Source organism: Lolium rigidum, chromosome 1 (assembly GCF_022539505.1).
Source record: "Lolium rigidum isolate FL_2022 chromosome 1, APGP_CSIRO_Lrig_0.1, whole genome shotgun sequence".
NCBI classification, from domain to species: Eukaryota; Viridiplantae; Streptophyta; class Magnoliopsida; order Poales; family Poaceae; genus Lolium; species Lolium rigidum.
The window spans coordinates 93,684,464-93,708,516 of NC_061508.1; the positions used below are offsets into that span (position 1 = coordinate 93,684,464).

The window sequence follows — 24,053 nt, forward strand, 5'->3', positions numbered from 1 at the left end:
AATTTTGAACCATGGTAAATAACAAACTGTACAACGATATCTAGCAGAGAATAGTGCTCAAATAAAAAAAAATACTCATCATTTGATAATAATAGCATGAGTACACTGACCACTATTTTGTTTTGTAAATCAACGTTTAACCCACATAAGATAGGAACTCCACAAAAATAGGCTTTTTCTATATCTTGTGCTATTGTAAGGAATATAAGTCATGGTCAACGGAATCCAAGAAATTGTATTGTACATAGTACCTAGATGTCTTGACCAGCATCGACTTAGTGCAGCAATAGTGAGAGGGAGGGACATGAGGTGCTCAAAAGCATGAGAACTATGCAAGACAAGTATACCAAGACATATTAAATATTTGTTCCTAATGACAATATTGCAGCAGTTCTCACCTTCGAATCTGCCAGTCTCCTTTAAAACCGTTGATATTTTTATCATTTTAGGACTGCAGCAAATGAAAAGTATTATGAATACACCAATATAAATATTAATCAAATGCTTGTTTGAGCTAAATTTAAAAAATCATGAATAATTGTAAACATGAAATTGGTAAACTGTACTTTCGAGATAAACTTGTGAGTGCATTGCCTTGGATATGACTCACGCAATAGAGAAATCATCGCTTGCACATTGCATCCATTTTCTAAACTCCCTTTGCAAAAGACAGAAAGATAACTACTACTACATGTTCAGGATTTTAGTAAGGGAAGTATGCAAATTTGCACTTCGTGTAGGAACTTGAATGTCAACTAATCAGCTGCATGCTGTCCGCGTCCGTGTGAGCATACATCACCTCCCACTTGCACCACCGCCTACAGAGAAGACATAGGCACAACTGACTGCACGAACCGGAGTGCTCCAACACAAAGTATTTGTTTGGTCTCCTTTTTCAGAACCAATGCAGCTAATATTAAATGAAATGCACCATAAAACATATCACCTTTTGAACAATTCTCTGCCCCTTTAAGTTTGAGATAGGCAAAGAAAAATTACCCCCTGTTTATTTTCCCTGTCATTTCCTTTTCGCTCCTCTGTTGTCTTCATCCCCTCTCTGTCCTTTCTACACATGACAGCATTAACATAAATAAAAATTAGGACTTATCGCAGCACATTTCAGTAAACGATAGAAGTGCTTAAAATGATATACTTTGAGAATGAAGGATGCCAAAAATAAAATAAAAAGTTCTTGGTGGCGAGGTTGATCCAGAGTGGCAAAGCTCTTCTTCAAGCCCAGCATCTCCAAGTGCACGATGCCATGCCCTGCAATCATCCACTGGTTAAGAAGAGATTGCAATGTTAAGTGGGTCAAGTGCCGGATGATTTCATTGTGATTATAAGTTGAAAGTAGACCATACTTGGACATCTAATGTTCTGATGTTTCCCTTGTGTCCTTAAGGGCAACTTGACACCTTGCTTCAAAGAACAATACCTAAAGCATTTCAGAGAACAAGAGGTAAAGTATTTCAGCAAACACCTTGCAAGCATCTAAACATGATGCAGGCAAAGGAGGGAAGGCCAAACAAAACAAAGAAGAGCTAGAGCATTTTATTAGCATGTGCTCTCTCCGATGGTATTTAATTTCACGCCAAACACTGCCCAGGTGCATGTTCGCGTCGATTAAACACGACCGGAGGTAGTATAAGAATTGTGACCATCACACTAAGATATTGCCATGAAGCAAATCAGAATGAAGCAATAAAATGAGCCATACCGACAACCAAGGTAGTGTGTGGTCTGCAGCTTCGTTGGTGCGCTGCTCAAATGGCCAAACACTCCAAGATGCAGCTATCAGAACTCCGAAGTATTGACATGACTGACGCCACAAACGTAATACATAGGGATTGATCTCTCCCCGAGGATGGACGTGTAGTCCCTCGATATGTCTCCCGATGATCCTCCACACGGCCTCGCGACGTAGCCTTGCCGCACACCGACAGTCACCTCGCTTGTTCTCGAGCAAGTTGGAAGGAATCTTCCCGGTGACGACGGCGGCCACAAGCTCCTCATCCTCCTGTGGTAGGGCTATGTCGGCGCTACCGTACCGAGGATCCCGCGCGGCATCGACATCGGCGACGCGGAGGAGTAGAGAAGAGAGCGATGCAGCCAATTTCTCATGGAGCAGGCAAGCTCAAGGGGGCATGATTAATGGAATCACCTCGCTTGTTCTCGAGCAAGTTGGAAGGAATCTTCCCGGTGACGACGGCGGCCACAAGCTCCTCATCCTCCTGTGGTAGGGCTATGTCGGCGCTACCGTACCGAGGATCCCGCGCGGCATCGACATCGGCGACGCGGAGGAGTAGAGAAGAGAGCGATGCAGCCAATTTCTCATGGAGCAGGCAAGCACAAGGGGGCATGATTAATGGAACAAGGGGATCACATCCCGATTTTTCACGAAGAGCCGACTTAATGGAAACGATGGGATCTGGCCAATTTTATTTTCCATATCGGCTTTAACGGGAATACGTGGATTGTATGTCAAGCTGGGTTGGGTGGCACGACGTAGGACAAAAACAAGGCAAGAACTACTGATTTGATTTGATTGATCTCGCACTTATTAGCACTAATAATGACGAGAACAAATTAGACGTTGAGGGAATGTTGATAGGTGATTGGACGGCCAAAATAGAGGTGAGTGCAAAGTGCAAAGTAGATCGGACGGATGGATTTTAAGCGGAGGCTTTGATTTAGAATGAATGGACAAGATGCATCTAACGACGATCATCAAAGTGCGTTGAGTGTCAAACGACCAACTCCTATTTAATAGTAAAGATTTAATAGTAAAGATGTAAGTAATAGTATTTTTTTTTTGTAAAAGTTAACGTGTGTGAAGCTAGCAGTTGAGGTACTCTCCTTGTGAACGTCAAGGCACCTGATCTCTGTCCCGGCCATTGGTGGGTGGATTCCACCCACGTTCTCCACTCACGGAGGTAGTCAGGTAGACATGCAAAATGTCGACAGCGACGGGGCGACTTTTCCGCGGATGCATGCACGAATCGCGCGACGGGACGACAGCAGTTGCAGCGATAAGTCAGATCGAACAGCACTCATGCAACCGGTTTTTGCGCTCTGATCCTGCAGGTCCAATAATTAAAAGACACCTGTCCTGGCAGGCCCCACCTCTCTAATAACGTATTTTCGTTTTTTTCTTTTCTGAAACTTTTCTTATCCCCTCACTTTTGTTCTGACTGCTCGAGGAGATCCCCTGCACACATTGCTACACCGAGCTGAGATTCGTGAGAAGATGGCGACGGCGGCCTCGGCGATTGAGCTCGCGGCGGCGGCCTCGACGGAACTCGCGGCGGCGTCCTCGGCGATTGAGCTCGCGGCGGCGGCCTCGACGGAACTCGCGGCGGCGTCCTCGGCGATTGAGCTCGCGGCGGCGGCCTTGACGGAGCTCGCGACGGCGTCCTCGGCGATTGAGCTCGCGACGGCGTCCTCGGCGATTGAGCTCGCGACGGCGGCCTCGGCGATTGAGCTCGCGACGCGGCCTCGGCGATTGAGCTCGCGGCGCGGCCTCGACGGAGCTCGCTGCAGTGGCGGCGGCCTCGACGGAGCTTGCGGCTGCGGCCTCGGCGATTGAGCCCGCGCGGCAGCGTTGTCGATTGAGCTCCCGACCACGGCAAGTGCACTGTCGATTGAGCTTGTCACTGCGGCAAGGAGGCGCACAGGGAGAGGGGAAGCGGGAGCTAGCTACTGACTGCAGGAGCACGGAGCTCTGCTCGCCATCGACGTGAAAGGTGACCGATAGTTCATCACTTAATTAACCATGTACGCCTTACTCCCCTTGTAGCATATGGATTTATTTACTATATCACATCAAATGTTGTGGATCACTACAATGGGGAACACAAATTGCTGGAAGTTCCTTGTGGAAAATTTAATCTCCAAGACAACGTTTAACTTAGAACTAAACCATAGGAAATAAACTAGTGCATAACCAGTATTCTTACATATCGAGCTGTAATATGAATGGTAAGATCAAGTACTACATCTCAAGAACTTTAACATCGAGCCACTTAAAAAGGATTATCTTGTTATGGTCATCATAAGTTAAACTCTTTGTTTGTTCTTTTTTAATCTTGTCTACTCTGTATTCTAGACTATTGACACAAATAATGAATAGATTGCAGATTCAAGTTGTACCAGTACTACATACCTGTTGAAGAGGATGTAGGAGGAGCTTCTTCCATGCGAAAGAAGAACGTTGTTCTGGATTGTGATCCACGCAAAGGAAATTTCTCACGGGGTGCTGGAAGATCGCCTCCGGCAACTAGCCTGTGCGAGCGTGTCGGAAGATCGCTTCTAGCCACTAACTTGTTCTCAATTTCTTTGATCTTTAGGGCTGCAACTTCCGGCGAGATTTGTAGGAGAAACTAATCACGTGGGGAAGGAGATTCTGGGGTGGTATTGTTTGGCGGGTAGAAAAAAATCTGTTACCTAAGTTTATGGAGATTAACTGAATCAGAAATATACGCTGTGTTATTAGAGAGGTGGGGCCTACCAGGACATGTGTCTCTTATTTATTGGGCCTGCAGGATAGTGCGTGCAGGGCTCCCTGCAGGAGAGCCGAACCCCCGACCGACGCCTAGCGCGGGCCTAAACAAATCACGATACCGTAGCAGTTGATTCCGCGCTAACTAATCCTGCCGCCCGCACATCTCCCCTGGCTAGATCCTACATGATTCATTGCATGTCAGACTTTTTTCTTTATCTTCTTTTCTGAGGAAACGGTGGGCATTCTGAGAAACGAGGGCATTTCCAGCGGGCTGACTAAAATGTTTCTGGGATGACCGAAACGGTCCGCGCGTACAGACGAATAGACCGCGCACGATCATCGGAACGACGCAAACGGATCGACCCGCCGTGACCTATCGGCATCCTAAATTTGAGAAACCGATGCGTTGGCACGGCCGCTACGAGGATATCATAGGTGTCCGGCCGCGCGTGCGGCGGGCCCACTTGGAAGCGACCCGACAACAGAAGGCTGACTGGCGGCAACATTTGCCATCAAGGTTGTCGCTCAACTCCTGCTTCAACATTGAAGCCGATGACGCTGATGGCCAGTGGTACTTAAACCACGACCGCGCCCGCAACTTCTCCCCCACTTCCACCGCCGCCATCATTGCCACTCCTGCACGATCTTGCCCACGATGAAGTTGCCGAGGTGGATGAAGAAAACCGCCAATGACCACGAGGCTGGATCATCGTCCGGCCGGTGGCGCTGCTAGGATTCTCCGCCTCGGCGGTACCCTAGCGCGCTCGCCTCCTCCTTCCACCCCCGCAGCCGCTCCTGTTTGCCAGTCCATAGGCGGCGGTACAGGCTCTTCCTCCGTACCGATTGGGCCGCAACAGCGGCGATCGCCGCCGGCAGAGGCGCAGCGGCCGTGGGTGCAGGGCGATCCCTTCCGCCACCGCGACGTCTCCCTCCCACACGGGTGGCACCTGAACAGGGGAGGCTCCATGTTCCACCTCCTCCGATGGACCGACAAGCCTTGCGCCAGGACAACGAAGACGAGGTCTTCTACGGTGATGACTAGTAGAACGACAAGATGAAGGATGTTCCTTCAGCCGTTGTGAAGCTAGAGGCGGTCGTCCCTGACAACTACGACAAGGAGGTGGCCACTGCCGCCACCCTGGCCGCGTCAATGGCCGACGAGGACGCCAAGTGGTCCTTGCCAGGGCTGGAGGACGTCGTCCAACATTCGGCCATGGTGATGGAGCATGTAGCCTCTCTACCGCCGCCACCACCTGTTGTGGGTATACTTTATGGGTATATCAACGGCGTGGTCTCGATCCGGCAAGCCCGGGTGGCCCACAGATGGTGATGTGGCATGTGGCCCATCGGGCGGCCCAGTTGCTGTAGATCCTGAAGGATGAAGTCTAGCCCAGGAGCGAGGAGCCGGATCCCAACCGACCTACGAAGGGGGCCGGATCCGTAGAGGCCCATAAGGTATCCGGATCCTGCACGACATAGATGGAAGGTGGATCCTTGACGTACACGGCAAGACATTGTATCGTAGTTAGGCAACTTGTATTCCGGCTAGGACTCTTCGTGTAAACCCTAGATCCGTGCGCCTTTATAAGCCGGATCCCGGGAGCCCTAGAGGCACAACCACAACTCATTGTAACAACGCGAAAGCGCCCAGATAATTCCAGACAAGCAGCAGTAGTCCCTGTCTTCGAGCAGGTGTTCCGAAGCTGGGTAAATCGCGTACGACCGTCCCGAGGACTCTCCGCCCTATGGCCCCTACTTCTTCTCCCCCTCGTGAGGATCCCTCCTCCGAGGCATCGTCGATTAGGCAACGACAGTTGGCGCCCACCGTGGGGACAGCGGCGTCAGGAGGCCGGAACCGGGAGGGTTCCGCCATGGGAAGCTACGACGAATCCATCGCCGTGGGGCGTTGATACGTCTCCGACGTATCGATAATTTCTTATGTTCCATGCCACATTATTGATGATATCTACATGTTATATGCACATTTTATGTCATATTTATGCGTTTTCTGGAACTAACCTATTGACGAGATGCCGAAAGGCCAGTTGTCGTTTTCTGCCGTTTTTGGTTCCGGAAATCCTAGTAAGGAAATATTCTCGGAATCGGAAGAAATCAAGACCCGGGTTCCTATTTTTCCACGAAGCTTCCGGAACACCCGGAAGGACCGAGAGGGGGCCACAGGCCCACGGGACCATAGGCCGGCGCGGCCTGGGGGTGGCCCGCGCCACCCTATGGTGCCGCCGCCTCGTTGACCCTCTGACGCCGCCTCTTCGCCTATAAGAAGCCCCTCGACCTAAAACCTCGATACGAAAAAAGCCACGGTACGAGAAACCTTCCAGAGCCGCCGCCATCGCGAAGCCAAGATCTGGGGGACAGGAGTCTCTGTTCCGGCACGCCGCCGGGACGGGAAGTGCCCCGGAAGGCTCCTCCATCGACACCACCGCCATCTCCATCAACGCTGCTTGTCTCCCATGAGGAGGGAGTAGTTCTCCATCGAGGCTCGGGCGTACATGTCGGTAGCTATGTGGTTAATCTCTCTACTATGTGCTTCAATACAATAATCTCATGAGCTGCCTTACATGATTGAGATTCATATGATGATGCTTGTAATCTAGATGTCATTATGCTAGTCAAGTGGGTTTTACTTATGTGATCTCCGGAGACTCCTTGTCCCACGTGTGTAAAGGTGACTAGTGTGTGCACCGTGTGGGTCTCTTAGGCTATATTTCACAGAATACTTATTCACTGTTGAATGGCGTAGTGAAGTGCTTATTTATATCTCTTTATGATTGCAATGTGTTTTGTATCACAATTCATCTATGTGCTACTCTAGTGATGTTATTAAAGTAGTCTATTCCTCCTGCATGGTGTAAAGGTGACTAGTGTGTGCACCGTGTGGTTCTTGTCGTAGGCTATGATCATGATCTCTTGTAGATTGTGAAGTTAACTATTACTGTGACGGTATTGATGTGATCTATTTGGTTATGTTGATCTATCTTGCACTCTAAGGTTATTTAAATATGAACATTGAATTGTGGAGCTTGTTAACTCCGGCATTGAGGGTTCGTGTAATCCTACGCAATGGTGTTCATCATCCAACAAGAGTGTAGAGTATGCATTTATCTATTCTCGTTATGTGATCAATGTTGAGAGTGTCCACTAGTGAAAGTATGATCCCTAGGCCTTGTTCCTAAATATCGCTATCGTTGCTTGTTTACTATTTTACTGCGTTACTACCGCTGCGTTACTACTGCTTGTTTATCGTCCTGGGCAAAGCACTTTTCTGGTGCCGTTGCTACTGCTCGCACTTATTTATACCACCTGTATTTCACTATCTCTTCGCCGAACTAGTGCACCTATTAGGTGTGTTGGGGACACAAGAGACTTCTTGCTTTGTGGTTGCAGGGTTGCATGAGAGGGATATCTTTGACCTCTTCCTCCCTGAGTTCGATAAACCTTGGGTGATCCACTTAAGGGAAAACTGCCGCTGTTCTACAAACCTCTCGCTCTTGGAGGCCCAACACTTGTCTACAAGAATAGAAGCTCCCGTAGACATCAAGCTATTTTCCGGCGCCGTTGCCGGGGAGGAAAGGTAAAAGGTACTCACACTCCGGATCTCGGCTACTAAGCTATTTTCATTCGTTGTAAGTACTCGAAGCTATTTCCTTTAGATCCTGCAATTGCATCTTTTTGTTTCTTGTTTACACTAGTTTGGCATAATGGACGACAATGAGCTTCTTATTCTATTTCCTGATTTAAGACATGGATGGTTTGATGCGAAAATTAAAAAACTCATGGAACATATTAGCATGAATACTTTGAATACCATTGTTGCTAATGATATGGAAAATTTTAAGCTTGGGGAAGCTGGTTTTGATGAGCATGATATTTTTAGTCCCCCAAGCATTGAGGAGAAAATTTACTTTGATGATACTTTGCCTCCCATATATGATGATTATAATGATAGTAGTCTTTTGTTACCGCCTGTTATGGAGGATAAATTTGATTATGATTACAATATGCCTCCTGTATTTGATGATGAAAATAATAATGATAGCTACTTTGTTGAATTTGCTCCCACTACAACTAATAAAATTGATTATGCTTATGTGGAGAGTAATAATTTTATGCGTGAGACTCATGATAAGAATGCTTTATGTGATAGTTATATTGTTGAGTTTGCTCATGATGCTACTGAAAGTTATTATGAGAGAGGAAAATATGGTTGTAGAAATTTTCATGTTACTAAAATGCCTCTCTATGTGCTGAAATTTTTGAAGCTACACTTGTTTTATCTTCCTATGCTTGTTACTTTGCTCTTCATGAACTTGTTTATTTACAAGATTCCTATGCATAGGAAGCATGTTAGACTTAAATTTGTTTTGAATTTGCCTCTTGATGCTCTCTTTTGCTTCAACTACTATTTCTTGCGAGTGCATCATTAAAACTGCTCGAGCCCATCTTAATGGCTATAAAGAAAGAACTTCTTGGGAGATAACCCATGTGTTATTTTGCTACAGTACTTTGTTTTATTTTTGTGTCTTGGAAGTTGTTTACTACTGTAGCAACCTCTCCTTATCTTAGTTTTGTGTTTTGTTGTGCCAAGTAAAGTCTTTGATAGTAAAGTAAATACTAGATTTGGATTACTGCGCGTAAACAGATTTCTTTGTCGTCACGAATCTGGGTCTAATTCTCTGTAGGTATTTCAGAAAATTAAGCCAATTTACGTGAGTGATCCTCAGATATGTACGCAACTTTCATTCAATTTGGGCATTTTCATTTGAGCAAGTCTGGTGCCCTAATAAAATCCATCTTTATGGACTGTTCTGTTTTGACAGATTCTCGCCTTTTATTTCGCATTGCCTCTTTTGCTATGTTGGATGAATTTCTTTGATCCATTAATGTCCGAGTAGCTTTATGCAATGTACAGAAGTGTTAAGAATGATTGTGTCACCTCTGAACATGTTAATTTTTATTGTGCACTAACCCTCTAATGAGTTGTTTCGAGTTTGATGTGGAGGAAGTTTTCAAGGATCAAGAGAGGAGTATGATACAATATGATCAAGAAGAGTGAAAGCTCTAAGCTTGGGGATGCCCCGGTGGTTCACCCCTGCATATTTCAAGAAGACTCAAGCATCTAAGCTTGGGGATGCCCAAGGCATCCCCTTCTTCATCGACAACATTATCAGGTTCCTTCTCTTGAAACTATATTTTTATTCGGTCATGATACGTCCAAAACGTATCTACTTTCCCGAACACTTTTGCTATTGTTTTGCCTCTAATTTGTGTATTTTGGATGCAACTAACACGGACTAACGCTGTTTTCAGCAGAACTGTTCTGGTGTCTTGTTTTTGTGCAGAAATCCAACTTTCAGGAAAAACCTCGGGATTTTGACGGAAGGCCCTATTTTCCCAGAATACTAACGGAGCCAGAAGAACAAATCAAGTGGAGGCCCGAGGGCCCCACACCATAAGGCGGCGCGGCCTAGGAGGGGGCCCGCGCGGCCCTATGGTGTGGCCCCCTCGGCTGGCCTCCGACGCCCTCCTTCGGACTATTTATCGGCCTCGACCTAAAAACGCACGGGGAGAAGTCGAAGTCGCCGTAAACCCTCCGGAACGCCGCCACATCGCGAAACTCCGTCTCGGGAGCCGAAGTCTCCGTTCGGCACTCCGCCGGGACGGGGAATTGGAGGAGATCATCATCGCCATCACCGCCAACGCCTCTCCATCAACCAGCCCATGTTTCCCCCATCCATGTGTGAGTAATTCCCCCGCCGTAGGCCGAAGGGGATGGTAGGGATTGGATGAGATTGGTCATGTAATAGCATAAGATTGTTAGGGCATAGTGCCTAGTGTCCGTAGATGTTACTTTTATGATATTGTTGCAACTTGTTATGCTTAATGCTTGTCACTAGGGCCCGAGTGCCATGATCTCGGATCTCGAACATGTTATTGATTCATGAAGATATTCGTTGTTTATGATCTTACCCGCAAGTTGTATACACATGTCGCTGTCCGGAACCAATGGCCCCGAAGTGACGAAATCGGGACAACCGGAGGGAATGGTAGCGACGTGAGGATCACATGTGTTCACGGAGTGTTAATGCTTTGCTCCGGTACTCTATTAAAAGGAGTACCTTAATATCCAGTAGTTTCCTTGAGGCCCGGCTGCCACCGTGCTGGTAGGACAAAAGATGTTGTGCAAGTTTCTCATTGCGAGCACGTACGACTATAATTGGAACACATGCCTATTGATTGATTAGTACTTGGACACCGTTTTATTATTATCTCGCAAATGCCCCTGCTATGATTGTTACATGAGTTTCTCTCATCCATGCAACGCCCGTCATCCGTCCCCGTGCCTACAGTATTTTAATCCTGCTGTTTACTAAAATTACTACTGCTGTCTTTGTTACTCTGCTGCTGTTATTTCACTACTGCTACTACTATAAAACTGTTACTACTGATAAACTCTTGCGAGCAAGTCTGTTTCCAGGTGCAGCTGAATTGACAACTCCGCTGTTAAGGCTTTCAAGTATTCTTTGTCTCCCCTCGTGTCGAATCAATAAATTGGGTTTTACTTCCCTCGAAGACTGTTGCGATCCCCTATACTTGTGGGTCATCAGTGTCACATCTTATGTACTTTACTTGGAGCGTCTGTATGTTTCTTGTTTTTGTTTTTGTTTCAATAAATGCTTGTGTGGGAGAGAGACATGCTCCGCTGGTTCGTATGAACACATGTGTTCTTAGCTTTTAATGTTCATGGCGAAGGTTGAAACTGCTTCGTTAATTGTTATATGGTTGGAAACGGAAAATGCTACATGTAGTAATTGGTATGATGTCTTGAATAACTTGATATTTGGCAATTGTGGTGCTCTTGTTTAAGCTCTTGCATCATATACTTTGCACTTATTAGTGAAGAAATACATAGAGCTTGTTAAAATTTGGTTTGCATGAGTGGTTTCTCTAGAGTCTAGATATTTTCTAGTGAGGTGTTTGAACAACAAGGAAGACGATGTATAGTCTTATAATGCTTGTAATATGTCTTTTATGTGAGTTTTTCTGTACTAGTTCATACTTGTGTTTGTTTCAAACAACCTTGCTAGCCTAAACCTTGTATCGAGAGGGAATACTTCTCATGCATCCAAAATACTTGAGCCAAACACTATGCCATTTGTGTCCACCATACCTACCTACTACATGGAATTTTTCCGCCATTCCAAAGTAAATTGCTTGAGTGCTACCTTTAAACAATTCAAAATTTATCATCTCTGATTTGTGTCAATGTTTTATAGCTCATGAGGAAGTATGTGGTGTTTATCTTTCAATCTTGTTGGGCAACTTTCACCAATGGACTAGTGGCTTCATCCGCTTATCCAATAATTTTGCAAAAAGAGCTGGCAATGGGATTCCCAGTCCCAAATTAATTAACAAAAAAATAGACACTCCTTCATGGTATGAGATTGTTGGCGGGCACCCGAAGGATTCGGTTAGCCATGGCTTGTGTAAGCAAAGGTTGGGAGGAGTGTCATCATAATAAAACTAAAATAAAAAGGCACTCCTTCATGGTATGAGATTGTTGGCGGGCACCCGAGGATTCGGTTAGCCATGGTTTGTGAAAGAAAGGTTGGAAGGAGTGCCACCCAAAAATAAAATAAAATGGGAGCCGCTCTTTGAAGGTTTGTCTGGCAAGGGGGTAAGAGTACCCGCTACCATTCTTGACAACAACACACACCTCTCAAAACTTTATTTTTATGCTCTCTTTATGTTTTCAAAATAAAATCTCTAGCACAAATATAGCAATCGATGCTTTCCTCTTTGAAGGACCTTTCCTTTACTTTTATGTTGAGTCAGTTCACCTATCTCTCTCCACCTCAAAAGCAAACACTTGTGTGAACTGTGCATTGATTCCTACATACTTGCATATTGCACTTGTTATATTACTCTATGTTGACAATTATCCATGAGATATACATGTTATAAGTTGAAAGCAACCGCTGAAACTTAATCTTCTTTTGTGTTGTTTCAATACCTTTACTTTGATTTATTGCTTTATGAGTTAACTCTTATGCAAGACTTATTGATGCCTCGTCTTGAAAGTGCTATTCATGAAAAGTCATTGCTTTATGATTCAGCTTGTTTACTCATGTCATTACCACTGTTTTGATCGCTGCATTCATTACATATGTTTACAATATGATCAAGTTTATGATGGCATGTCACTCCGTAAATTATCTTTGTTTATCGTTTACCTGCTCGGGACGAGCGTAAACTAAGCTTGGGGATGCCGATACGTCTCCGACGTATCGATAATTTCTTATGTTCCATGCCACATTATTGATGATATCTACATGTTATATGCACATTTTATGTCATATTTATGCGTTTTCCGGAACTAACCTATTGACGAGATGCCGAAAGGCCGCTCCTCGTTTTCTGCTGTTTTTGGTTCCGTAAATCCTAGTAAGGAAATATTCTCGAATCGGACGAAATCAAGACCCAGGTTCCTATTTTTCCACGAAGCTTCCGAACACCCGGAAGGACCGGAGGGGGCCACGGCCCACGGGACCATAGGCCGGCGCGGCCCGGGGTGGCCCGCGCCACCCTATGGTGCCGCCGCCTCGTTGACCCTCTCGACGCCGCCTCTTCGCCTATAAGAAGCCCCTCGACCTAAAACCTCGATACGAAAAAAGCCACGGTACGAGAAACCTTCCGCAGCCGCCGCCATCGCGAAGCCAAGATCCGGGGGACAGGAGTCTCCGTTCCGGCACGCCGCCGGACGGGGAAGTGCCCCCGAAAGGCTCCTCCATCGACACCACCGTCATCTCCATCAACGCCGCTCGTCTCCCATGAGGAGGGAGTAGTTCTCCATCGAGGCTCTGGGGCTGTACCGGTAGCTATGTGGTTAATCTCTCTCCTATGTGCTTCAATACAATAATCTCATGAGCTGCCTTACATGATTGAGATTCATATGATGATGCTTGTAATCTAGATGTCATTATGCTAGTCAAGTGGGTTTTACTTATGTGATCTCCTGGAGACTCCTTGTCCCACGTGTGTAAAGGTGACTAGTGTGTGCACCGTGTGGGTCTCTTAGGCTATATTTCACGTAATACTTATTCACCGTTGAATGGCGTAGTGAAGTGCTTATTTATATCTCTTTATGATTGCAATGTGTTTTGTATCACAATTCATCTATGTGCTACTCTAGTGATGTTATTAAAGTAGTCTATTCCTCCCGCATGGTGTAAAGGTGACTAGTGTGTGCACCGTGTGGTTCTTGTCGTAGGCTATGATCATGATCTCTTGTAGATTGTGAAGTTAACTATTACTGTGACGGTATTGATGTGATCTATTTGGTTATGTTGATCTATCTTGCACTCTAAGGTTATTTAAATATGAACATTGAATTGTGGAGCTTGTTAACTCCGGCATTGAGGGTTCGTGTAATCCTACGCAATGGTGTTCATCATCCAACAAGAGTGTAGAGTATGCATTTATCTATTCTCGTTATGTGATCAATGTTGAGAGTGTCCACTAGTGAAAGTATGATCCCTAGGCCTTGTTCCTAAATACTACTATCGCCGCTTGTTTACCTGTTTTTATCGCGTTACTACCGCCGCGTTACTACCGCTTGTTTACCGTCCCGGGCAAAGCAGTTTTCCGGTGCCGTTGCTACCGCTCGCACTTATTTATACCACCTCGTATTTCACTATCTCTTCGCCGAACTAGTGCACCTATTAGGTGTGTTGGGGACACAAGAGACTTCTTGCTTTGTGGTTGCAGTGGTTGCATGAGAGGGATATCTTTGACCTCTTCCTCCCTGAGTTCGATAAACCTTGGGTGATCCACTTAAGGGAAAACTGCTGCTGTTCTACAAACCTCTGCTCTTGGAGGCCCAACACTGTCTACAAGAATAGAAGCTCCCGTAGACATCAGGCGTGTTCTTTACGCCGGGAACTTTCCCACCGCCCCGCAGGACCAGTGCTGGATTCCGGCTAGGACCAACCCCATCAAGCTCTCCATCGTCCCGATTGGCGGCATACACGTCTTCATCGGCGAAACCGTCGATTCTGACGGAAACGCCCTGGTAAGTAACGCTGACGCGACCGCCGCTGAGCAGGACGTAGTCGCGAAGATCCGATCTGAGATGCTGGAGCTTCCTATGGAAGATTCCGCCTTAGATCTGGAAAATTTAAAACCCACCCAATCCACCCCTGAGCAGGAAACAACGGTGGAAGACCAATCAGATCCGCCTGGGTCTCCCAGGTGTTAGAGAAGCAAAGGTGTCACTTCGTGCACTTCCTCGCACATACCGCTGGAACCGCTCCTCCTCCGGAAGATGCATGACCCATGCAGGTTGAGGCTGCCGGAACCGGCGACGCCCCGGAACAGCAGGAGGCTGCGGGAGATAGCAGCGCACCGGATCAGCAAGAGGATGCCGCAAACGTAGAAGAATCAATCCTGGGCAACCTAAGTCCAACTTCCGACGATGCTTCGTCCATGAACACGGAGGAATTCAACCAGGCTTTGAAGGAGTTAGAGGGTGAAGAGGAAGCTGAGGCGGAATCTGCCCCACCTAAGCAGGCCCTAGCGACCATAACAGGGTTAGGCGAGGACGCTGACGAAGAAGAGACTCCCACCGGCGTAGCACTCCCGAAAGCGTCCACTTCGGATACTCCGCCATCGTGTCCCCGTCGCCCTGCCGCATCGGAATCCGGAGAAGACAACTTTTCTGGGGACAAGGATTACCTGACCCCAGAAGAACTCGTGGAGCAAGCAGGCATAGGAGCCCTAGTTCACACAGAAGTCCTCAACAAGCCTATAACTCCGGAGGAAGCCGCAGATCTGATAGCTCTAGAAGCTACAACAAAGGAGATGCTGGCTACCGCCAAGAAAGTTTTCACCACCACAGCGGCGATGCTCGAAGAAAGGCAAGAAGCTCAACAAGTAATGGATGGTTTCCTCCAAAGAGAGCGTGAAGCTGTTGACTCTTTGCAGAAGGCCAAAAAACTTCGAGGGCATTGAGAGTCCATGATAAAGGACGCCCGCAAGGAAGCAGACAAGATCCTGCGGGAGGCCATTAACCCCCGCAAGATCACCTTCACAACTCCCTCTAATCAGCAGTCGCTCACAACTCCAAAGGAGAACATGCAGAGGGTGATGCGTGTAGTTGATACGTCCGTTGGGAACCCCAAGAGGAAGGTGTGATGCGCACAGTAGCAAGTTTCCCTCAGTAAGAAACCAAGGTTTAATCGAACCAGTAGGAGTCAAGAAGCACGTTGAAGGTTGATGGCGGAGGAGTGTAGTGCGGCGCAACACCAGGGATTCCGGCGCCAACGTGGAACCCGCACAACACAATCACAGAACTTTGCCCCAACGTAACAGTGGAGGTTGTCAATCTCACCGGCTTGCTCGTAAACAAAGGATTAGATGTATAGTGTGGATGATGATGGTTGTTTGCGAAGAACAGTAAAGGACAATTGCAGTAGATTGTATTTCAGATGTAAAGAATAGGACCGGGGTCCACAGTTCACTAGCGGTGTCTCTCCCATCAGATAGCAGATGTTGGGTGAACAAATTACAATTGGGCAATTGACAAATAAAGAAGGCATAACAATGCACATACATATATCATGATGAGTACTATGAGATTTAATCGTGGCATTACGACAAAGTACATAGACCGCTATCCAAAGCATGCATCTATGCCTAAAAAGTCCACCTTCAGAGTTATCATCCGAACCCCTCCGAGTATTAAGTTGCAAACAACGAGACAATTGCATTAAATATGGTGTGTAATGTAATCAACACAAATATCCTTAGACAAAGCATTGATGTTTTATCCCTAGTGGCAACAAGACATCCACAACCTTAGAACTTTCTCATCACCGTCCCAGCATTCAATGGAGGCATGAACCCACTATCGAGCATAAATACTCCCTCTTGGAGTTACAAGTATCAACTTGGCCGAGCCTCTACTAGCAACGGAGAGCATGCAAGAACATAAACAACATATATGATAGATTGATAATCAACTTGACATAGTATTCCATATTCATCGGATCCCAACAAACACAACATGTAGCATTACAAATAGATGATCTTGATCATGATAGGCAGCTCACAAGATCTAACATGATAGCACAATGAGGAGAAGACAACCATCTAGCTACTCGCTATGGACCCATAGTCCAGGGGTGAACTACTCACACATCGATCCGGAGGCGATCATGGTGATGAAGAGACCTCCGGGAGATGATTCCCCTCTCCGGCAGGGTGCCGGAGGCGATCTCCCGAATCCCCGAGATAGGATTGGCGGCGGCGGCTCGGAAGGTTTTCCGTATCGTGGCTCTCGTATCGGGGTTTTCGCGACGAAGACTTTAAGTAGGCGGAAGGGCGGAGTCGGAGGGCTGACGGGGGCCCCACACCATAGAGCGGCGCGGGGCCCACCCTGGCCGCGCGGCCCTGTGGTGTCGGCGCCCCGTCGCCCCACTTCGTTTCCCTTTCGGTCTTCTGGAAGCTTCGTGGAAAAATAAGACCCTGGGCGTTGATTTCGTCCAATTCCGAGAATATTTCCTTTATAGGATTTCCGAAACCAAAAACGCAGTAAAATGACAGAACTGGCTCTTCGGCATCTCGTCAATAGGTTAGTGCCGGAAAATGCATAATAATGACATAAAGTGTGTATAAAACATGTGAGTATCATCATAAAAGTAGCATGGAACATAGGAAATTATAGATACGTTTGGGACGTATCAATCCTCCTCCGCCGCTTCGCCACTGACAGGGACTCGGAGTATGGTGCGGAAATCTTCCTCCGCCAAAGTATCGAGCTGGAAAAGGAATTGAGAGTAAGTTAGAACACATCGAAAATACGAGAAGTTAAGAATGACAAAGGTACTAGCGCTTACCGGAGGACACTGGTCGTTCGTCTTGATATCCTTTATGAACTCCGGGACCGGTTGGTCCCGGCCAATCTTCACAAGTGTTTTGATTCTCCTCTTGAGAGAATCCGCAGGAAGGTCATGGCGGGTTACTCGAATTAGGTCATCCGCCCCGGTGTATTCGCAGATCAAGCGCGCATTATACCGCAGCAGCTGGATCCACCGAGAAAACCAGCTTAAGGTGAGCTGAGTTCCGGTTAGCCCAACTTTTTCCAATATCGGAAATTGGGCAAGTGTGGGGACGAAGCTCCAGCTGTCACGTTCTTCCGGAGGCTTGTTGATGAATTTGGGCAGCCCATCGTGGACACCCGGAACTGCGATATTCTTCACGTAGAACCATTCGGCGTTCCAGTACCGGACGGACTCGTGGGAGTCGTCTGGTGGATACATACGACCAGGTCGGAGCATGAAGGTCATGCTCCCGCAGTTCACCATGGCCTTGTCCTTCGTTTCTTTCTTCACCCGGAAGAAAAATTGCCATAGTCGGACGTCTGGGTGAATTCCGAGATGCCCTTCGCAAAGCGTCACGAAGTTCGAGAGGAGTAGATATGAGTTCGGACAGATATTGTGAGGTTGAAGTCCATATGTGGAAAGGATGGAGAGAAATAATTCCGAACAGGGGAGCGACAGACCACGCTCAACTCAGGCTTTCGTCAGGACTCTTTCGTCCGCGTCTGGCTTGGGGACGTCGGATTCACGCATGAAACTCCAATACGAGGAAATCATGCCCTCATTTTGGAGGTCCCTTAATTCCGCATCCTTGGTTTCGTAGGGCCACCACTGTCCCTTCTCGCCTTCTCGAATCCGGGCCTTGGAAGCCTTCTTCGCTTCCGCCTCCTGCACCTTAGCAGCCATCCTAGCTTGTCCCTCAAGTTCTTCTTGGATTTCTTTGAGGGTGGGGATCCGGCCTAGTGCAGTGCTGGAAGAGGCGGAGAATGGTTGAGCTAATTTGATGTCGGAAACATATGGTGGCAAGAATGCAAGGGGCTCCAGACAGCTTGGTTCTAATGAGCTAGGTTCCGGACTATTCGGAGAACTACCAGTGCATTTGGGCGAAGTAGGCAACATGCTTTCGGCTGCACCCATGCAGACTAGTTTGAGTAGTCGGAATCTACACTAAGCTACTTCTTCTTCTACTAGACCGGCGCACTTACCGTTAATGGCGCGGTGGTTCTTCGAAACGCTGGTGAGGATGGGGTTGCCGGACTTGAAGCGTTGAGCTTCCGATGACCACAGATCGGCGGCGGAGACGTTTTCCCGATCAACCGTGGGAATCTCAGGTCGAGGAAGACCTTGGAGTGGCGGCGGGCGAAGCTCTCCGTGCGGAAGATCGCCGAAGATCAGATCTAGCGAGCGGCGCTGCGGGAGGAAGAAGATGAAGTGGGGATTGCGGTGAAAGAATGGGAAAGTTACCGCGCGCGGGGGTATTTATAGACCTCGCGCGGAGATTCGTGATTCGGATCCAACGGTGGAAACGGAACGGTCACACCGTTGGATGGCTGACACGTCTCTTAGGTAAAAAACGGTAAAATGACATGGAGGTAACTTAACTGTGCGCTTCCGAAATTTCCGGTTAAAGATTTGTATCTCCGAAAATTTAGCGCGGGAAAAGAGAAAGTTGTGCGTGGGATAAGTGGAAACTCGGCTACATTGCCGTTACTGAAGAACAGATGATTTCCGAGAAGACGACGTCGTAAACAAGTAAATTTTGGAAGCTCTTGAAGATTCTATTTGGATCTGAGTTAAATGAAGTCGGAAGAATGATGAATCTCGGAGAACTTCGGGGGCTACTGTTGTGGGTATACTTTATGGGTATATCAACGGCGTGGTCTCGATCCGGCAAGCCCGGGTGGCCCACAGATGGTGATGTGGCATGTGGCCCATCGGGCGGCCCAGTTGCTGTAGATCCTGAAGGATGAAGTCCAGCCCAGGAGCGAGGAGCCGGATCCCAACCGACCTACGAAGGGGGCCGGATCCGTAGAGACCCATAAGGTATCCAAATCCTGCACGACATAGATGGAAGGCGGATCCTTGACGTACACGGCAAGACATTGTACCGTAGTTAGATAACTTGTATTTCGGCTAGGACTCTTCGTGTAAACCCTAGATCCGTGCGCCTTTATAAGCCGGATCCCGGGAGCCCTAGAGGCACAACCACAACTCATTGTAACAACGCGAAAGCGTCCCGTATAATCTTCGGACAAGCGAGAGTAGGCCCCGTCTTCGGAGCGTGTGTTCCGAGCGGGGTCAATCGTGTACCACCGTCCCGAGTACTCTCCGCCCTATGGCCCCTACTTCTTCTCCCCCTCGTGAGGATCCCTCCTCCGAGGCACCGTCGATTAGGCAACGACACCACCGCTACCTCCGCACGCGCCACCACATGCAGCATGGGACAGCCAAAAGGTTCCACCTCCACCGTCAGCGATGCCAGCGGAGGTCCCTGCTTGGCCTCAGCAGCTCTAGATGCCACCGCCCTTTGTCGACCTTGTCTCCGACGACAAAGAAGATGGGAATTAGTTTAGATTTTAGTTTTAAACTACTTCCTCCGATTCATATTATTTCACTCTAGTTTTAAACTACCGCGCACATGAGTATGTAAATTATGTTTGAATCAATGAAACCTAACAAATTTTCTCTTTTTTTCAATTTCATGCCATTTTATTTGTCTTCCGTGCGCGAGCCAAGTAGCCAGCTAACCGAATGAATCGCGCCGCCGCGTGCACTGTTCGGACCGGCAGGACCGTGAGACGCATCGGTGCCGTCTTTTGGGCGATTCAGCCGCCGAACGACGGGCTGTGAGGTAGCAACGGCCCATTCGCTGATCCCACCGACCACGTATAGATATAGAATTCTAAAAAGAACTTGAGAATTCGAAATTCGAAATCTGAAAAAGGCAACCGTTGGAGCGCCCCCCCCATCAAACGGCTCTCTCGCGTACAAATCTCCCCCACGATCTCCCCAAATCAATCACAAACCCTAGCCCCACCACGCCTCCACCCCCAAATCCACCATCCACGCACAACAACAGCAGCGGACGAGACAGACAGCCAGCGAGGGAGCGGCGGATCTGCGCGATGGCGACCATCCAGCACCAGGGAGCGCCGCCCATGGCGACGACGGGGGGCGACGAGATGCGCGCCATGGACCTGTACGAGAAGCTGGAGAAGGTCGGGGAGGGCACGTACGGCAAGGTCTACAAGGCCCGGGAGAAGGCCACGGGCCGGATCGTGGCGCTCAAGAAGACGCGCCTCCCGGAGGACGACGAGGGCGTCCCGCCCACGGCGCTCAGGGAGGTCTCCCTGCTGCGGATGCTGTCCGAGGACCCGCACGTCGTGCGCCTGCTCGACCTCAAGCAGGGCCAGAACAAGGAGGGACAGACCATCCTCTACCTCGTCTTCGAGTACATGGACACCGACCTCAAGAAGTTCATCCGCGGACACCGCCAGAACCACGAGAAGATCCCCGCACACACAGTCAAGGTATGTATTACCACTCCGTACCCCCACCGATCTCGGTTTCTTGTCGTTCGTTTCCCAGATCTCGCACGCAAGGTGTTTGTCTGAATGTTCCCGACAGTTTCTGATCGATTGACGCTGCGCGTGCAGATCCTCATGTACCAGCTCTGCAAGGGCGTGGCCTTCTGCCACGGGCGAGGCGTCCTGCACCGCGACCTCAAGCCGCACAACCTGCTCATGGACCGCAAGACCATGGCGCTCAAGATCGCCGACCTCGGGCTCAGCCGTGCCTTCACGGTTCCCCTCAAGAAGTACACACACGAGGTCCGCTTCCAAGTTCCTTTACCAGCAGCCTTAGAACCTGACTGACGATTGATAGTTGTTATTTCTTCACGATTGTCGTTCCTGGATCTGCTGTTCCTGACGCAGTCTGAATCCCTTTGCAGATCCTGACTCTGTGGTACAGGGCTCCTGAGGTCCTTCTTGGCGCCACACACTACTCCACGCCTGTTGATATGTGGTCCGTCGGCTGCATATTTGGTAAGATGAGCTCGATTCTATATGGCTGTTGTACATAAGCGCTTGTTCAGAATTCAACTCAGCTACATACATATATGCTGAACTCCTTGTAAAACTGGCAGCTGAATTGATCACCACCTCTGCCCTGTTCCCTGGAGACTCTGAGGTGCAGCAGCTCCTGCACATTTTCAAGTACAGTACCGCACCTTGTCCACTGTTATTTTATTTCTCGCTGACATTAGTAGGATACATCTTTCAGATGCTGATGGTGTATCTTGTTTTTGAATGAATGATAGGTTGCTGGGCACTCCAAATGAGGAGGTCTGGCCAGGAGTGGGCAAGCTCCCCAACTGGCACGAGTACCCTCAGTGGAATGTCTCACCCTTGTCTAAAGTAATTCCCAGTCTCGATGCTGATGGTATTGATCTGCTTGAGGTTAGTCAGTCATCTACCATGTGCATTTGTATTAGCCTGCTGTTCGGGATAACTGTTAAAGCAAACATAAAAGAGGAGGTGCTCTTTTTTGGAATGGTGTCCTAACCTGGTTCACTCTTGCAGAAAATGCTGCAGTATGAGCCGGCAAAGAGGATCTCTGCAAAGAAGGCAATGGAGCACCCCTACTTCGATGACGTAGACAAGGAGCTGTACTGAAGACTAGCATGAACCCGATTTCTTGCGACTTGTGCTTGCCCGGAAGCATCTCTTTTGCTTCCACGGCATACTTTTTACCACTGTTTTTCCACCTGCTGTTTAGTGTGCGTCATTCACTGGTATCTGTGATGGATAATGATTATGTAGCGTCCTGCATAATTAAACTGTCTTGCTGAATGTCTTATGAAACAGTACTGCTTCAAGGACCTCTTTTTTACTAGCTGCTATGCCATTCGTTGCCGTTTGTGATGGATAACTAATATAGTCTTTTCACAAAAAAAAAAACTAAAATCAGCTTGATGAATGTAAAATACTGTGCCATTCATTCACTGATATTTGTGATGGATAGTGACTATGGTGTTCTGCAATTAAACTGTCTTTACCTTTCGATTCAGTGTGGTGTTTGTGATTTACAATTAAAATCGTCTTGATAAATGTAATGTCCTGAGCTACTATACTCTTTCGATAGGGAGAGTATATCATTTCTGTCTGGCACAACTTAGTTTGTGGTCTGACTAGGCCAGTGAACATATTCATTTGTGTGCAAGTTCATGTTGAACTCTCAGTTTTGGAGTATCAGTCTTTTGATGCCACTCATGTCTACTTACTTTTATTTCCTGTAGAGCCTTTCTCTCTGGTATAATCTTGTGATTCAGATTTTAAGATAATTGCTGGTTACTTTTACTAGCTTATCCTCATGTGGTTAGCCTTCCTTGAGAGATATGAGCTTCTTGTTAATATATTATTTCCTAGTATAGAGATATGTATGTTATACATTGAGATCTAGTTAAAAATGGTCTCATATTAAATTATCTTTTGATGCAATGGCTAGAATTGTTATTTCTTTGGCATTGGATAAACAAATGTGATTACTGTTAGTGTTAGCATGTAACATGTTGTGTTCTGTGGCGAGGATATAATATAGTCACATGCTATCAATGGTTTCTCCTTATGCCCCTGGCTGTAATTTATATTGATTATAGTGTGTGTGAGAATTTTGTTTATCTCACTAGATTGTATGAGGAATGCCATAGAGTATTTGCTGATCTTTTATGAGACGATTTTCGTAGTTACTTCATACATGTTGTGTTGCAGTGTACTATATGATGTGTATGGAACTTTATAGCCTGATTAAAATGAAGAAACCATCTTAGCCTGATTAATTGAGTGGGTTAAGATGACTGCTACAAGTGTTGATGTATGGAGCCTGATCGATTTGATGTGGCAAACCTTAGTCGTTGTCAGTCTAAAACAAAGTTATGGTTGAATGTCTTGAACTGTTTGGTTGATCAGATTACCCTAATCGCTTCCATTGGAATGTGAGAACTTTGCGTCAGTGGGAGGATGCAAACAAGTCAGCCATATGTTGTTTCCTTGTTGCGTTATCTGAACACTGTTTGATTCCATGTTGCAAGTACACCACAACTAGAGAATTGTCAGAGTAGCTGAGAAAAGTATTCAGCTACGAACTATGACAATGAGTCCTTTTTGGTTGAGAAGTACATTAGCTTCAAGATGGCGTTGTCCTAGTGAGTGGCTGCTCATATACTGCTCAACCAAGAAGGGCTCATTGCCATAGTCAGTGATTGGATACCTTTTCTCCAACTCCTCCCAATGCTCTCTAGCTATGTTGTTAGTTCTGTTACAATCAAACACTGTGTTAGATAACACAACAAACAAATGACCAATAGACGATGTGTTCGGATGCACTTAACGAGGCACAACATGCTCACAAAGAAGAAAACACATAATTATCATAGGCAAAGAAAGATTTCTATACTAAACAATACATCAACATGAGCTTCTAGCTCTCAGGATGGCTAAAGACATGACCATATGTTAGAAAAATTAGCAACAATTGCCTTTCTATCCAAATCAGAAGACCATACCACAGAAAAGAAGATATACTTCAATTAAAACTAAGTTGAAATGATTAGCATTAAAAGACTAATACTCCAAGAAGAGAGCTTAACATGAACT

General features: G+C 47.1%; 1 protein-coding gene and 2 long non-coding RNA genes across 3 annotated transcripts; 2 read left to right on the forward strand and 1 right to left on the reverse strand.

Annotated features, from left to right (window-relative positions):
- Window positions 1-1,169: 1,169 nt before the first annotated feature.
- LOC124677906 lies at window positions 1,170-1,821 on the reverse strand. Its single transcript, XR_006994270.1, has 3 exons — window positions 1,718-1,821; window positions 1,362-1,435; window positions 1,170-1,266 (listed from the first exon to the last, which is right to left on the reverse strand). It is a non-coding gene; the product is annotated as an uncharacterized LOC124677906 (long non-coding RNA).
- A 1,734-nt stretch (window positions 1,822-3,555) lies between these two features.
- LOC124677914 lies at window positions 3,556-4,491 on the forward strand. Its single transcript, XR_006994272.1, has 2 exons — window positions 3,556-3,743; window positions 4,130-4,491. It is a non-coding gene; the product is annotated as an uncharacterized LOC124677914 (long non-coding RNA).
- A 16,031-nt stretch (window positions 4,492-20,522) lies between these two features.
- Window positions 20,523-22,377, forward strand: LOC124677921 (cyclin-dependent kinase B2-1-like). The gene is made up of 6 exons (XM_047213864.1): window positions 20,523-20,927; window positions 21,054-21,227; window positions 21,350-21,443; window positions 21,545-21,614; window positions 21,719-21,857; window positions 21,981-22,377. The coding sequence occupies exons 1-6, from the start codon at window positions 20,523-20,525 to the stop codon at window positions 22,071-22,073; spliced, it is 975 nt and encodes a 324-aa protein (XP_047069820.1). The 3' UTR covers window positions 22,074-22,377.
- The last annotated feature ends 1,676 nt before the right edge of the window (window positions 22,378-24,053 follow it).

Excerpts from the sequence above, each read along its gene's own strand:
- LOC124677921 (XM_047213864.1), top strand. The coding sequence starts at position 20,523 with ATGGCGACCATCCAGCACCAGGGAGCGCCGCCCATGGCGACGACGGGG. Across the intron at positions 21,228-21,349 it reads TCAAGAAGTACACACACGAG|ATCCTGACTCTGTGGTACAG; the intron begins GTCCGCTTCCAA and ends ATCCCTTTGCAG. Across the intron at positions 21,858-21,980 it reads ATGGTATTGATCTGCTTGAG|AAAATGCTGCAGTATGAGCC; the intron begins GTTAGTCAGTCA and ends TCACTCTTGCAG.